At 46.9% G+C, this 16866-nt stretch overlaps 1 protein-coding gene across 1 annotated transcript in view; it reads right to left on the reverse strand.

Annotated features, from left to right (window-relative positions):
- cdh8 (cadherin 8) overlaps positions 1-15781 on the reverse strand; it is a gene marked incomplete at both ends in the record, with an annotated part of 93199 nt that extends 77418 nt beyond the window's left edge. The window contains one exon of the mRNA XM_079216897.1: positions 15524-15781. Within this exon, the coding sequence (XP_079073023.1) occupies positions 15524-15781 (258 nt within the window). The remainder of the gene's footprint in view (positions 1-15523) is intronic.
- Positions 15782-16866: the final 1085 nt, after the last annotated feature.

The raw sequence follows: 16866 nt of genomic DNA on the forward strand, positions 1-16866 counted from the left end.
CCTAACCGGCTCCGGGAGCCTCTTCTTCTTTCCGGGCTAAGTGAGTACCAGATTGCATTCGCACCGCATCGCTAAAGGTCACGCTACAAGATCTCAAAAACACACAGCAGGCGTCGGTCATCACCGCCGGATTGCTAAACAAGAACAGAATACTTTACATGAAACGGCATAAAATCCATCAGCGCTGTTTTACAAACGACACTCTTGACCTTATATAACTGTTACAACTCTCTCTGTAGTATGAATGATAGATGATTTGGAGAGCGATGACTGCTGTGACTGAGTGCAACATTCTGGCCTGAACGCACACACACACACACACACACACACACACACACCCCTAAGCTGTGTGCCCAAGCAGCTCCCACCACCAGTAATCATTATTAGGACAGTTGCAACCGCTGCCAGGAAATTATCATAAGCAGCCTACTGCTGTTTTCCTCTGCCTTCCAATGACTGGAGAATAAAACTTGGAGGAAAAAATTAATAAAACAGAATTGGTCATGAAACAAATGCGAACCCCCAAGACAGCGCACAACAAACAGAATATTCAAGAGAGGAGGACAAACTATTGAGAGGGATGGAAAAACACAACAACACAAATGGGGCTTGCCCATGTGAAAGCTGCACGCTCTTTCAAATCAAAAAAAATTGCCACCAATTTGCTCCCGTTCAGATGTCTGCAGGGGTCGGCGGCTCGTTTTGGGGCCGTCTGTCAGAGTCCGGAGAGTTCTGGAAATGAAGTCTGCGACAAAGCAGGCGCAGCTACTGCATCCTGGAAGCAGGGGCTGTAGCAGCACTGCGGACCGCCATTAATTCTTATCAATACTCGTGCATTAGAGTTCATTTGCAAAACCGCATTAAGGCCTCTGGTAAAAAATCCGCCCCTCCTCGGCCGGCCCTTTAAACCTCTCATAAATCTCAGAGCCTCCCTTCTTCCACCAGTGTCATCGCAGAGAGCCACACTTTTCAATTTCTGGAGTGAGAAAGGGACAGGGGGTAAAAAGCCTCTTCCAGTATTACATCTTTTCTACTTTATTACCAGTCTTCTGGGAAAATGGGGGCAGCTTTGCAGCCTGGCTATCTGTTTACATTTTCTTTACAAGACTATATTGGAATTATAATTGTGTTCTATGGCGCCTTCTTTCGGTGCCTTGCTCTGTTTAAAGGTCCTGTGGACCTGGGGAGATGAAGAAAAATGGACCCCCTTTTGAGGGATTCGATTACTGAGGAAGAAAATGCAGCTGCACACAAGTTTTTTTTTTCTTTCTTCTTCTTCTTTAGCCTTTTCCGTTTTCCTCCAGGTGCCAATCTCTGGAGATGCTCAATATCAGAGCTGGAACAAACACACAAAGCGTTGGGAAATAATGTATTTCTGCAAACAGACAAAAGGAAATATAACGTGATAATAGTGTGATACGGGTCATTATGGAGTAGATAATTAAAAACGAGTCTGATGTTTCTGCGACCGACCACTGATCCTGCTGGAGTGGTATTACTAACGCTTTATCGACGTGGATGACTCATGTTCTCTCAAGGTTACCAGAGGTCACAGTACTGCATGTTTTGGGTTGCTTTGATGTTGCTTTAACACTGCGTTTAAAACCTGCGTGGCCTGAAAAAACACACATATATATACATATATTTATTAAAATATATATATATATATATATATATATATATATATATATATATATATATATATATATATATATATATATATATATATTTACACAGGTTTTGAATCTAGCCTTTGATTTATAATTCAACACAGTGAATCTTGTGTTGAAACAAACTTAACACAGAACTGAAAACTTGATGTCCATCTCAATAAAAAGATGTTGAAAAGTCATTTTCTTTCCCACTTTGCGATCTATTGCTTCGGTAGGATTTATCAAATACTGTAAATTTAAAAAAATGATTACAACTATTTGAGGAATTCATTTGTTTTGTTCCCCAACTCGTGTCGAGAACATAAAAAAAGAGAAAAGCATTATCGCCGCACAACAACGTGACATGCAGGTTGCACAAACACAGCGTACATATTCCATCACGGTGTGGATAATTGCTGATATTCCTGCAGCTCAACTACATTGCGTGGAGCAGTCGAGTGAGACAGTGAATTCGTATCCTTAATAATGTTTGGAATTCATTAAAATGCAAAGCTGCGAGCCCAGAGCCCAACCACAGGTGGCGATGAAGAGGAGCGCCGTGAGAACGATCCTCCGCATCTCCGTTGTCCATTTAACTGATGATTTCTAATTTTATTATTGTTGCTCTTCTTTATTATTTTTGCCACCATTTGAATGAGATGGGTTTGCCATTTTACACAACAATTTCCTGTGTAATATCATTCTATCAATAAGTAATTACTTGCTTGGCAAATTGCTGTGCAAAATGTTCATCGGAGGGGAGAAGATCCATATCAATTGTCATTTGCATAATGCAAATGAATCCACGGAGAGGAGAAAAAAAAGAACCCCCCCCCCCCCAACAAATAAATAAAAATACTTTGCTGGCATGGCTGCCAGTTGGATGCCAGCGCTGATGCTGGAAAGGCATAAGTGCCTTTGCTACAGAGCAGCACAAAGGTCTGCAGCATTTTGCAGTTAGCAGCAGGACAAGTATACCGAGTCCAAGCCAGAACTGATGGAACCATTTTGTTGTTGTTTCTGTTTGTTTTAATAGATACAACTTCAACGGGGGGAAGAAGACACACAAAAAACAAACCAATCTTTGACAAGTGGAGCCGGGTGCTGTTTTGTGAGCAGTTGTCCATTTGTTAGAACCCGGGCATTAGCAGAGGATGAGCTCCCCGCCACTCCATTAGGCTTTCCCCCTGACAGAGCAACACCATTCCAGCCCCCTGTTTACTTAACATGCAGGATCCGGCCCCGTCTATTTGCTCCTAATCAACTGATAAGACGAAAGGCCTTTTCTACGGCCCCTGGAGGATGAAAACCAAACTCCTAATGGTCATTAGTAGCAATTAAGTTCCGTAACTGGCACCCCCTCCCTCCCTCCCTGCCTGCTTTAGCTGCGTTAGCCGCTTAAGCGCATGTGGATCTGATGCGGAGTGAGCGGGGGGCCCTGAACGCAGCTCCGGAGCGTTCCCAGGATACTTTTCCTCGTACGGCTGAGGCCGACCACGGCCGCTAAGAGATGACGGACACGTTTCCCGTCTGATCGCCCGCTGCGATCGGAATACGTTGATATTTGCATACCGTGTGTGTGTGTGTGTGTGTGTGTGCGCGCTCAATTTAAAAGCTCGCTCACAGTGTGTCAATTGCTGCGTGACTCCCAGCCCTCTACCCTGCTACGCTCTGAAAGCGCCATTAACGCAGCACTCTGACTTCACTGTAATTGCGGCCTTGTCAAAGGCATCTTGAGGACACGACGCGGGGCTACAGTGTGTCCATCCCAGCATGCACCTCCCAATTAGCCAACTCAGCTCCTTTTGCTCGCAGGATTCAGGAGTCTTGTGATTTTTATGCAAAACCGCCGGAGATCAAACGGCCTCTGCCCTAATCCAACCTGGGGAGTGTGATCCTTATCGACGAACGCAGAGAGCAGAGAACATGCTTTTTCTCTTCCATGCCGGTGATGCAACAAAGGCAGGGATTCCGCCCCTTCTTTGTTCACGCACACGTTTTGGGCGTGCAGAAAAAATCCTGATCTGAAAATCCTGCTTGATGCGCCGGCGGTGTTTGCTGAAGTTCCACAGCGCGCTGCTCAGTTAAACCCTTCCGCCCTATTTCCATGTGCGTGTTACCTGAAAATGATCCCCCGAGATGAGAAGCTCACAGATGAATAACTGGATAATAAATGGGATATTACGACTATTGTTGAGCTAAACTGACTCATAAATATGTGCTATTGTCTTTAGTGAGCGTGAGCGGCAGCGTGTACTGTATGAGGACAAGTGTACTGTAGGATTCAGCTGTGCAAACAGGAACACAGGAGCGCCTCGCACACGTTAAACACACACACAGGAAACAGCTCTCGGCGGCGACGAGGACGGCCGTTGTCAGAAAACTGATAAAGAGGCTGCAGAGTGGTAATTACACGTCCCAGCATATCAGCGCGGTGTTTATGAGAGAAAAAACAGTGGGCATCTACAAAGAAGAAGAAGGTCATCAAGGCAGATATGACATTTGCATTTTGACTGCACACTCATGGCACACACACATACAAACACACACACACACACACACACACACACACACACACACACACACACACAGACGCATAGGTACAACAGACACACCAAAAGGATAATGTCATGTTTTCTTATCTGGCCACTCAGCGAGGCGCACACACACCGTGTGTTTGCACGTGCACCTGTGTGTGTGTGTGTGTGTGTGTGTGTGTGTGTGTGTGTGTGTGTGTGCTACTGCGAGCACGGATGGGCGCTGATAAACATGCCACATCTTGGCAAGTGGTGATTCAAGCGGGCGCCGGCTTCTGTAAACACTGGGAGTGCTGCACAGATTGAGACGGGGTAGTGGGACCTGTGTGACTGCTCCCATCCAGATGGAAGGCTACAATGGGTTTGGGGTTGGCCCGGGTCGCTCTCCCCCGATGGCAAACCATTCAAAGATCTGTGGAGCCATTAAAATATTGCCGCCTCGCCACAGCTGCTCCTCGTCTTCATCGGCTAACGGCGGCGGCCTTCGCGACGCAGACGAAGCACAGAAAGTAACATGAAAGGGCAGCGTGCCATTTGGCAGAGTGTTCCTCCTCTCAGAGGCGAGGAGTCACCTCAGGAGGAAGGGGGCACGGGGGGGGGGGGGTCCCTCCAAGACACAGCTCCTAGTTTTTGTGAAATTTCAAAGTATCGCTACGCTTCGTGTGCTGAAAGAGAATTCCCTCAAAGGATAATATTGTTGACAATGTTGTATTTTGGTATATTCAGTTCAATGCATGACTCAAATGGCATTCCTAATCGCACAAGCGATGAGCAAATGGAGCTTTTATTTTGTCTCAGCACTATTTTATAAGTATATTGGCAAAAACAAACCCCCTAGAAAAACACCATTAATTATGAATGGCAGCACATCGATGCTACACGCAGGTTAACCGGTGAACCGGACATTCTGAATTGGCTGTACGTGTGAATGTGAGTGTGAACGTGTCAATGTGTGTTGAGCCCTGTGATAGGTTGGCAGCCTGTGAGGGTGTACCCCTGCCTCGTGCCCAGTGCATGCTGGGATTGCTGCCAGCCCCCTGTGACCCAGAGCAGGATAAGCTGAGGAGATGGAAAGCTCTGTTATATTAACAAAGCCTCTCATGCATGTGCATACAATTATTGAAACGCTTTATATTACAACATCCGGTTCTGAAAAGTGAAGCCAATGAGGAAGTGCCATGAATTTGCATCATTTATAATGGCCATCAGGGGCGACTCCTCTGGTTGTATAGAAGTCTATGAGAAAATTACTCTTCTTCCCTCAGAAAACATTGTGAACATGAGTTATGTCTCAATCTCAAGTTTCAAGTCTTCTTCAATACAGCATGATGTTCATTTAGCAAATTATGGCGGAATAATTGAATTTAAGGCTTTCAAGCCGTAGCCCACAGATCATTGGGCGACGTACACTTCTTCTACACAGTCTATCTGTATACTATTTTAAATGTAAGTGAAATGAAAGTGAGGCCATTTCTGCTGTGACAGCAGCCATTACAATAGTATTTTACAAAAGTATTGTTGGTCTGAAACTTTGGTATCGATGGAAAATGTCAGGACTGTACTTTGTGCAATTTCTGTGTGTGCCAGCAGTGAGAATTATGTGTAATATTACTTCTATTCAAACGGCTACACAGAGAGTTAAACCGCTGGTGGGCGTAAATGGTGAGCCGTACAATAAAACCTCTCAACCAGCTTTTCTCACATTTTGTTTGTGGCTATACTGGTACAAAGTAATGCACTAGAAATGTAATCCAGGTAATCATGAGCCAGGAAACGTGACTTGGTGTGTAGTTGTGGGTAGTTGGTTGGTGCTCAAAACCCCAGACTTTCACCCAGGAGACCGCTGTACTCGTCTCAAGTTATTTGTCTTCTATAGTTATTTGAACAAAACCACAATCTATTCCCGAAACCTAACCAGTTAGTTTTGGGGCCTAAATGTTCTTCTCTAGTCTTCCAACCACTCAAAGCGCCTTCACACTACTTGTCATCATTCACCCATTCATACTCATTCATTCACTGATGGGAGGGGCTAAGGTTCCACCTGCCCATCAGGAGTACCGGTAGCTAACATTCACACACCATAGGCACCGCTACGGGAGACATTTGGGGTGAATTGTCCCATCAACATGGGCTAGCGGGAGCCGGGGATCAAACCGCCGATCCTCTGATTGAAGGACGACCCTGCTATCACCCTAAACACAGCAGGGACTGATCATTAAAACGCATCAAAAAAGATAAAATCCCTCCTTGTAGAAACCATGAGAGCTGTTGTGTGAGGATCTGCTGCTGTGTTGAAAGCAAAGAGAAAACATTCCTTGTCTCAACATTTGAACGCGAGTGTGACGTTCTCCAGTCAGTTAATATTACTCCTTTTTTTCTGGTTTTGTTTTCCAGCCATGTTGCCTCTCAAATATCAGTCCACTGCTGTCAAGGGAGCTCGAGGCTGAGGCGCTGTTTTTCACAAATATGTACAAAAAAATGATTTCATCCTCTTCTCAAAAACACAACAACAATATGCTAAGTAGCTGCGGCATCAACATAGTTTATACACCAAAAAAGTGAAATTCATAATTTGAACTTCAGCTCAAACTTCCTTGTCGGTAATTCTCAATAAAAAGCGCTCCCCGTGGTTTAATCTTGTGTAACCGAGTCAAAACCCGCAACGCAATCAAAACCTACAAGGCTCGCCGCGTTCAAACACTGTGATAACTTCACTAAATGCTCGCGCTCCTCCAACATTACACCAGTCTGCTCTTTCATCAAATTCATCTGCGATGATGTTACACTAATTGGATGTTCTATTATTCATAATAGCAGACGTTTTTCTTGGAACTCGGCCTTTTATTAAAAACACAATAGAAGAAGACCGGGTGTTAGCAAAGATGTAGTTCATAATTCATCAGATAGAGGACGGGTGGATGTCCGATCCACAAGCACAACAACAGGCCGTCGCGGCTCGCATGAAGGCAATTAGCTCGACTTCCATACCAGACGGCTTGTACCCCCTAAAAGCTTTTCCGCATATCTCTGGCATCCTCTATTCACTGTCCCTCAACACCTCATTTGGTTGCCATCGAGAGAGACGGAGCAGCTGAGAGGGCCGGCGCGTCACGCCGCGTGTCTCTTTGTGCGCGCGCGGTTTCTTTGAGAACAATTCTCACATCCTGCACGCACGGCCATGATTCCCATTAGGCATTCATGATTCATCTGGATTTTTATATTATAACGTTCTGAATTTTTCATGCGTCTGCCCCTCTCCTCCTCCACTTCCCGCCCACCTCTTTTCTGATCCGGGGGAGAAGAAAAAAAGGCGAATTAATCAAACATTGGAGGAATAAAGACGGGAAAAAAAAGTGTCACTTTCACACACACACACACACACACACACACACACGTGCGCGCGCCTGTGTGTTTCCATCATCACCACCTGCTTGTTACATCCAGGGTATTTTTTCTTTTTCTTGAAGTCAGTTCATTTATAAGGCTCAGGCTAGATGTGTCACATGCACCTTGGAGACTCAAAAACAAGGAACATGCATTGTTAGAGGGCTACAGGTGTCATCACAAGTAGAGTGTAAGTCGGGTTGGATGCGGGGTGAAAGTGTCGCCCTTTTACGTTGCGCCCTCCCCTCCATTGGCTTTTATTTCAGCTGTTTTTTTTTTTACTCTCTGCAGAAGAGATCATTAAACCAAAATAATTCATTTGTGAGAAAGGTCAAAGCTACAGTCTGTTGGCACCCAGATACCAGAATCAGGAGTGGTTGCATTGAAGGGGAGAAAAGAGCATTGATTCTTCTGTGTGTGTGTGTGTGTGTCTACGTGTGTTTTTTATTGTCAACTCCATGATTGAGGTGAGCAACCTTCTGCCATCCACTCAGCGGGGATGATAATCATCATCTTTAATACCTGTTATAGGTGAAGACACCGATCTACAAGTAAATGTCAAATCCACTGTTTACCGCGGCCGCTTTGTTGTTGTTATTATGCCGCATGGGGCGGCGGGTGAGCGAGCTAAGGAAGGAACTAGGAGAGGAGTGAGGGTGGGAGGGAGTAAGGAGGCGGAGGAAGAGGTTTGAGGACTGTCATCTTCGAAATAGGCACTCACCCCCCCCCCCCCCCCCTCCCGCCATTGTCTCCACGGCCTCCAGCCCACGTGCTCCCAGTGAAACCGTGAAGCCAAAATGCACATCCAGTCGCACAACAACAACATCCGTTCTTAACCAGATTACTCCCGCAGTCCCAGTTTGGCTGATGGGATGTGTGTATGGGAGCAGAGGCGCAGGGATAAGCCGCCTGCAGCATTTCACATGCGCTGGGCTCCGTCCACAGGAGGGGAGCCGTCGCCCGGGGGAGCCCAGCCCAGCACTGAGCCCACACGAGCCCACTGGCACGGGGGTGCGGGGTCTTTAGCCGCCGCCGCCGCCGGGCCCGCAACCACGCTGTCAGAGGCAAGGGCCAATTAGCAGGTTTCAGGTAATTATAATCTTTTGATTTGACTAATCAGATTTGAATAATTGTAACCTCATTTACTGCTACCGACGCTTGGCCGGTGTTTTGACTGGGAAGCGCGGCGCGGCTTCATAAGTACGCAGAGCGCCCGACGTCAGGCTCAGAAGATCAGTAACACACGAGCCGCTGTTTCGTCTGACAAATCAACAAATGTTTAAAATGTCAGCGCGGGACGACGGCCGCCGTGGCTTCAGCCTGAGATTGCAAACGCGTCTCTCGATGCTTCGAAGAAGGGTGTAATCCAAACAAGGCAACGTTTTTGGAAAGGGAACCGGGCTAATTCAGCCAAAGCGGCGCACGAGCCGAGCTTTTGAGGTGAAGTGCTTTAATTCCTATAAATTAGTTAGAGCAAAGTTCAAGGCAGAGAGCCAGAATGATTTAGCCTGCTAAGCGCTCCACCTCCGCACAGGCCAGGCCCGGTGAGCCAGGGAGTGTGAGGGAGGAGAGGAGAGGAGGGGGGAGGGGGGGGGGACTTAATGAGAGGAGGGGGCTTTTGGGGGATTTCCACAGGAAGACTTTGACTGACAAAACACTGACACGGGAGAGGGCTAATCGCAGCAGCGTGGTCCAAGGTGAAACCATAAAGGGCCCATTTGCTACACACACACACACACACACACACACTGTACAACATGGATTTAATCACGCCGAGCCACAGATGCGAGTGATAGCGGCGAGCTTGTTATTTTGCTCAGGGACTCTGAAAGCCGCGCGAATGGATGTGCTTTCCTGTTAAATCATAATTGCAGCTGATGCATGTACACAGGAGAGCTTCCGGCGATCCTCACGATACTCTCAGCTGAAACATGATTTCAGCTCCCCGGTGAAAATAGGCGGGGAGGAGAGACGCAGCGCAGCATGGGACTCAATGCACGGCGGCCGCTCAGTGCATGCGAGGGGAGGGGCGTGTTTAGAAAGACAGAGAGAGAGTGAGTGATATTTGGGGGGGAAAAAAGAACAAGTCTGCCACATTTCAACGTACTTCACAGTGCTTCTATTAAATGATCACTGACAGGCTGGTAATACCACTTGGCAATAACGTTTAAGATACAAGCGGAAAGCAATAATGCCAGTGAGGATGAGGTCACCGGAATCACACTGCAATTTCTGCTCAAAACACACACAGAGCAGTTCAGAGAGGAATCTTTCATGGATATGACTCCGCTGACACTCCGGCAAATGTTTGCAAAGACACAAAGCTTCATGGACACGCTGTATTTACTGGTGCACACATAACCCTCAAGTCTAAATATACTCCTCCGAGCCGATCTCATTTCAGTCCATAACACCAATAACCGAACGGGCGACTGTACGACACGTACACACACGTGCGAGCGCGTACGCGTGCACGTACGCAGCTTGTTAATGGGAACCAGGACGACAACACAGAGCCATAGACAACCTGTCAGGCTCTTGGAGGGCAGCACTAATGTGATCCCACAGCTCTATCAGAGCCACCGCTGGGCCCAGTGTTTTATTACAGACCGGGAGGGACAGACAGAGGGAGAGATTGGAAAGGAACAGGGAGACTGTGACCATGGAGCCATTGATATAATGGCCCTGCCGGCATTAGTGATATACTGTACAGGTGAGCCTCGGGGAGAGAGCGGGAATGGAGGTAGAGGCAAGCATGTGTGTTTGTTTTTGTTTTTTCCCTCCCTTTCTTTTGCTAAATTACACAAGAGGAGGGGATGGAGATCTAAGAGCTGAGAGACAGAGGAGCTGCTGCTACACTGCAGCTCAATATGGATCTTTGTGGTGCTGCCTGAAGAGAGATTACAGAGCTGTATTCCAGGAGCTGCTGTGGGTGTGAGAAACCGAATGGCATGAAACGAAGTCCAACAAGCATCGACGGGGCTTTCCATTCCTGGATTTAATGACAGCTTCTGCTTTTTTTCTTTTCATTCAACCCGTTCCCACTATGGCACTGGAACCTGTGTCTAATTTGGGCTATATTTCAGAATGTATTATAGCCGAGCCAATGCTTATAATTTATGTGTCATAATGGCTATCAATCACTAGCGATAATTCGGCTAATATTCTCGTTAACTCCCACTCCCCGTCCATCAATCAGAGGCGGAGGCAGATATCCGCTCAATTGACGGAGCCGGAGTGAATGCAGATTAAAAAAAGGTCCGGGATCTTCGCTAATCGGGGGGGACGGAGGGGGCACATGGCCGCGACAAGGGGGATCGACCTTCGGTCCGTCTGCAGCCAGCAGCAGTGAGGCCTGCAGCAGCACCGGGGAGTCTCAGGCTTCGCCGGCGACTCTGACTCGCTGCCCCCGCATGGCTAAAACCAGACAGTTTGGAGAAGATTTTTAACAATATCACCGTACCGCACCGCATTGGCACCGGAGGCCAGCTTACTCTGGCTCAAGAGTCACTCTCTCCATAATCACCCCGTCACACAGAGAGGGGGAAGAGGTGGAGGACGGAGACGGAGACCGAGAAGCAATCCGGCCGAGCAGAAGCAGCTCGCATCAGTATTTATAGACTTATGTCCCACATCTTGTTCTCGCAGTCCAAAGAGCAGAAAGCAACAAAAGGAACAAAAAGTTCTGAATTGAATTCGATCCTAGTCGAGATGGTAAACATAGAATATCAGTGAGCCGTGGAAATGCCACTTCATCAGATACACCATTCAGTAAATGAATAAATGCATATTAAGGGCACCTGCTTCATTCTGAGAAACACTCTGAGTCAACGTCTCCATGCTGTGGGCTCTGATCAGCTCAATGTAAAACAACGGTTACAATATTGTAACCCTAGTTCTATGCGCACAAGTTGAGCCCTCTACTGGACTGTGAGTCATAGCACAGACATGCATCCGCCCACAGAAAATGTGCTTCAGCGTAGCCAATCAGGATGTACCTCCACATATATGTGTGGACGCCACAGTATACAGGGCAGCGCCACCAGCTGCCTGTTAGCCCACACCCTCTTCAGCTACAGCGCACCAGCTGCAGAGCCCACCTGTGCTTATAGAACTAGGGTTACAATATCGTAACCTTTGCTCTAACTTAAACTGGAAGAAGCGACAGGGCGTGTTTTTGTACATTATGTATGTAAGAATGTTCATTAGCGTAGCATAAGAAGTAGGCGGGCTGTGGCGACTAACCTCGTGCCGCCAGGCTCCGCCCAATAAAGCCCAGCAGAGGGCGGAGCCTGACGAAAACAGCGTCCAAAAATGCTTTGCGCTGGTTAGCGGGTACATCACTGAAAAAAGGTTGAGAACCACTGCATTAGAGGGTACCGCCTGTGTGAGCGAGAACAAGCCCTCTGCCGATACGATGCTACTGTGGCCCTTCTCGCTGGGAATCCTGTCAAACAGCTTGTTTGGAAGAAGGAAGCCTGTGTTTCTCTCCCCCAGCACACACAAAGACAAAGCCAGTGCCTTTCTTCTGAACATATCCATTTTCTTTACTGAATCAATAATCAAAGCCTTTTTCCCCCGTTTCTGTATCACTGTCAGTCTTGCAGTACAGCCTGAATAAATGAATATTAATGATTGATTATCTCTCTGTGCAAAAAAAACACATACAATGCCGTGAATACCAGCATTGGACAATGGGATGAGGGATCCGTCAATTTAGCACATCTGCACTACAATTGGGAAAGACTGGAATCCATCATTATCAATCCTCACACGCCATATGCTAAGTGATCGCCGGCAAGTAAGGGAGCCTTGGAAAGTTGCGTCTGAGGCTGTTAGATACGGCGGCGCTAACTGCCATCAATCTGTCTCGCACTACAAAGCAAAGAATTCAGATTTTGCTTTGGTGCAAACGCAACAACTTGTTCACTTGTTTGTCTTTTTTGTTCGAAGCCAATGTTTTCCCTTTAATGGCCCGGTGTAAATTAGCTGCTTCTTTGGGAGGTTTGAACGATTGAAACGGCTTTGATTGAAGAGGCAAAAATGGCAGGAAAACATGGCTGACGTTGTTGCGTTGGGTTTGGATTGGCCTCGTGCAAAAGAAGACAAAGAAAGTTCTTCAACAACACTACAACAACCATGTATGCTGAAGAACGCTGATTCTATTTTAAAACCCGGGTTACACTTTTTCATCATGGCTGTGCAATTGTAACTCAAGAGCTGCTTTCCCTTAAAGTACCCTCTGTTTGCCCTACATGAGAGTCTTTACTCGCTGAAGTGGCGTCTCCCACTCGTCGCCAACAATGGGCCGGCGCGTTGCCTCGCTACGTTGGAGCCCTATCTACCTCCAACACTCCATTTGCTTATTTCTACCCTTAATGACGGGATATTTCTGAACCGTCCCCTGGCTCACGATGAGTAATCCTAAAATCCCTTCCCGACGCCGTGTTCGCTTTAAGCTACAGCCGGAGCAGCAAGCTTTTCACAGCTGTCTCCCCTGCTTCACTTTAACAGGTACTGCATGTCCGCTCCCCCGACGCCGACGAGCCTGACGGGGGCTGACGAACACGCCACTCAGTGGATCACAATGTCAAGAGAAAATGACGCTGCCGGAGAAGAACAGCGAAGGGGAAGGCTGCTGTCACGCCTTGTGGCCGTCCCCCTCGCTCTTCCACAACCTCCCTCTCCTCTAAACACCCCCCCCCCCCCCCCCCCCCCCGCCCCCTTGCTTTCCTGCGTTTATGCTAATAGCTTCCGCTGAGAGAGAACACCGAGAATGACACGCCGTTAAAAATCGATGGCGCAATCTCTCCCTGTCGCTCTCGCAAACACTATCTCTCACGCCGCTTTCCCGCCGTTGGAGCGGTCAAGGGGAGCCGTGGTCGCAAGCCCAAGATCGGGGGACGCACACGCTGTATAATTAAGCCTTTAGGGTGCACGCATGCACAAAAACTACGGGATGGGAAGAGTCCAATCGTGGCCTGGACTTCCTGGATAATAGGCTCACAGCCACACACGCAGCGGAAAGGGGAGGGAAACTGTGCAAAATACACAGAGATCCGTGTGACCAATTTGAATCACACCTTTGATTCATTTTTTAACTAAGCGTAAGAAAAGGGGAAGAAAAGGGACCGGGAGATTTATAGCCTTAAACCAATACAGTGCCATCTTGGTTTAACATAGGACTTATCTCAGCTCTGCCAGGCACAGTCATGAGCACTTAACCTTGCAGTGAACGCAACCCATCATCATCATCATCGTTGTTGCCTCACAAAAGGCAATGCTGAGTTCTTCTTCATCCCCCCCGCCCCCTCCCGCCTGCGCCAGATCCTCGAATGTCCTCCGACGGGGAAAGATGCTCATACCTGTGACTAACCTGTCCTACAGTCAAGTTTGTTGCGAAGCATTACCCGAGGCCTCGAGAGGAAGCATCCTTCATGCACACTTGATTTTGCGCCACCAATCCTCTGCTGACAATCTGAGCAGCGCTTCACACTCAGGCCACAGGCGCGCAGCGTGATATTCAGAGTGTGTGAGCTCGGGAATTATGAGTCACAACTCCTTTATCCATCTTGTTCGTCCGTGGCTTTTCTTTTTCTTTTTTCGAGACACATTTCCCGGTGAAATATCCATCCATATTTAACCAGGTTGATATGTCAAATCTTTGATGCTCAATATCTGGCAGCTGAGAGCTAACCTTTAAATTCCGAGCTCACGTAGGTACGGCCACCGCGGCCTCGGCGAGTGCTTGTTTGTTCCAGCGTTCTGATGAGCAGCCCTCGTCGAATCCAGCAGAGGCTGCCTAATTGACTCGCCTGAAAAATTAATGCATCACTTAACAGCATTTTTGTGTTCGTATGGTATTTAGAGAACACAGGTGCAAATCCCACATGGTGGCAAATGTTTAATTGATGCAGCCATATGACAATGCTGGGGATAGAAGAAGAAGAAAGAAAGAAAAGAGGAAAGAAACAACAAGAGGAAGTGGAATTAAAAGTATTTAAATGGGCCGAGTGACTTATTTTTCTCGTGCAACATCAGCTTTTTGCTTCAGTGCTTTCAGGTGCCACGGGGTTGAAAATAAAATATAGTACAATGCACTACAATGTGTCGTAAACAATAAAGGTCCACCAATTAGGCAGCACAACACTGTTTGCAAAAGCTATTACTGAACAAGATCAAATATGTTTGATGGCCCGCATTCCTGTCCGTGCCAGAGAGGCTGGGTTGATATATATTCTGGGGGAGGGAAGCGAGCGCGGCAGCCAGACTGACTCTCCCCAGGTGAGGCCCAGCAATGAGCTGTGAACAAGCTGCTTTGGCTGCGCTGGCCAGCAGCCGTCCCCTCCTCTGAAAACCTGCCTGACACTTCCACACAGGCCAGGGAGCAGGTGGCCTTTAGCCGCAGGATCAGTCCACAGTTCTGTTCATTATAGAACCAACCATAGCTAAAATAAAGCTCTCTTAAAAAGCACCCACACCTCAAATAAACCTCTCCTATGTTATGCACAACTCAAATTAAACCGTGCCCGTATATATATATATATATAGAGAGAGAGATATTTTAAAAAATAGATCTAGCAGAAAATTGTGGATTAAAGTTAAAGAAAAAGAGCATTTCTCGTGCAAGTATTTTGTGTGGAAGATTCAAACTGAGGTGAAACATTCTGTGTTACTGCTACACAGTTTCTTGCATTTCAAGGACATCCAACACAGCAGAAAATGTTGCCATTATTTGATGAGAGTTTAATTATTTCCAAAGAGCCCCCACCCTCCCTCGTCCCTCTCTCTTGTCACCATATCTCTGCTCCCCCTCGACAACCAAAAACCCCTCACACTGCCCATGGGAAGTAAAAAAAAAAAATGAACGGAGGGAGCATTCAAATGGTCGAATTAATGTTTCCACACGATAAGCGAGCTTAATATAACGCTGACAATCGCAGCACTCACCCTGCCAACCAGAATTGGATCGGGTCCAGAAAATTCCTCCAGCACAAACATTTGATTCCAAACCCATCCTCTCTTGGCGCGGCTCAGTAATCTTTGTCCTTCGCCAGGACCGCTCGCCTCCGCTGCGGACCCACCGGTTTGTGTGCTTTTGGACTGGCCTATGATGGGAGTCATAGACACACAAGGAACACAAGTAATCCACACCAATAGCAAGGACATCCACAGATCCACCAGCATCTCTTCGGACCGCTTTGGCATCCTGTCGTTGTGTGTTTTGTTTGTTTGTTTGTTTGTTTGTTTGTTTGTTTGTTTGTTTGTTCGAGTCTCTTCTCTCTATCTCTCTCTCGGCCTCTGGTTTCCAGTCCCTCGCTTCAGATCAACAGCTCCTTCTTAGATAACAAGGAAAAGGTTACTTGTGTCCTCTTTGAACGGCGGAGCTTGCATTGATGGCGTGATAAAGGTCACTCTCATGGCTTGGCATGCCTCCATAGCAGTTGGTGAGGGGTTGAGGAGCGCAGCACAGCTTCCCGTTGGCGTTATTCCAAGGGGGAGACCTATAAGGGAGCACAGTGGATTGTTAGCTGTCTTTTAGTCGTGTGAGGAGTTGCCGTGAGAAGGAGGGAAGGGAGGGGGGGTGTAGTTTTCAAAAAGTAAAGAACAAATCAGATGAGACAGAGAAGAAGCGAGAGAAAAACACTATTTTGAATGCAAATATATTTATATGTATTAAAAAAAAATAGGATTTCAAAAACAGGGAACAAATTAAAATGTTCAGTCAAGATGTCACTACGTCATAACACATTGACATCTTGCAGACGTGACCCTTCATTCCAATCGTGTTGTCATATTATTACACCGCTACAAGCGAACAACAAACGGGTTTGCCTGTACTCTGAGGCGATCCAGTCCACAACATCATATTGCCTTGCTTTAATCTGTTGTTCTGGGGATTATCCTGGAAAAAAGATTTTGAGCAATTACATGTTCCTTATGATTAATGCGTGTTGGGTGTTATGGGCTGCAATCAGATTCCTCAAACACTGCATGCACGCAATAGTGTAAGCTGCAGATACAGTGGGTGCTGCAGGTGAGCGCTACAATGTCAACAGCTCTGCAGCTCACTGATATCATAGTAATCCAGATGAGATCATTGCGAGGGTATTTAGAGGAGGAGTTTAATCGTTGAATCAAATATGTGGAATTACAGTGGAACTGACTTTTTTGTAATCAACACGGGCATTAACTTTTTTTTTAACACAGAAAGATTGTAATACAAAATAATAAAAAAATGGCAAATGAAATACAACAGAGTGACACAGCTGTGCAATGAGGAAAATTACTTT

Source organism: Taurulus bubalis (assembly GCF_910589615.1).
Source record: "Taurulus bubalis genome assembly, chromosome: 4".
In the NCBI taxonomy this organism is placed as follows: domain Eukaryota; kingdom Metazoa; phylum Chordata; class Actinopteri; order Perciformes; family Cottidae; genus Taurulus; species Taurulus bubalis.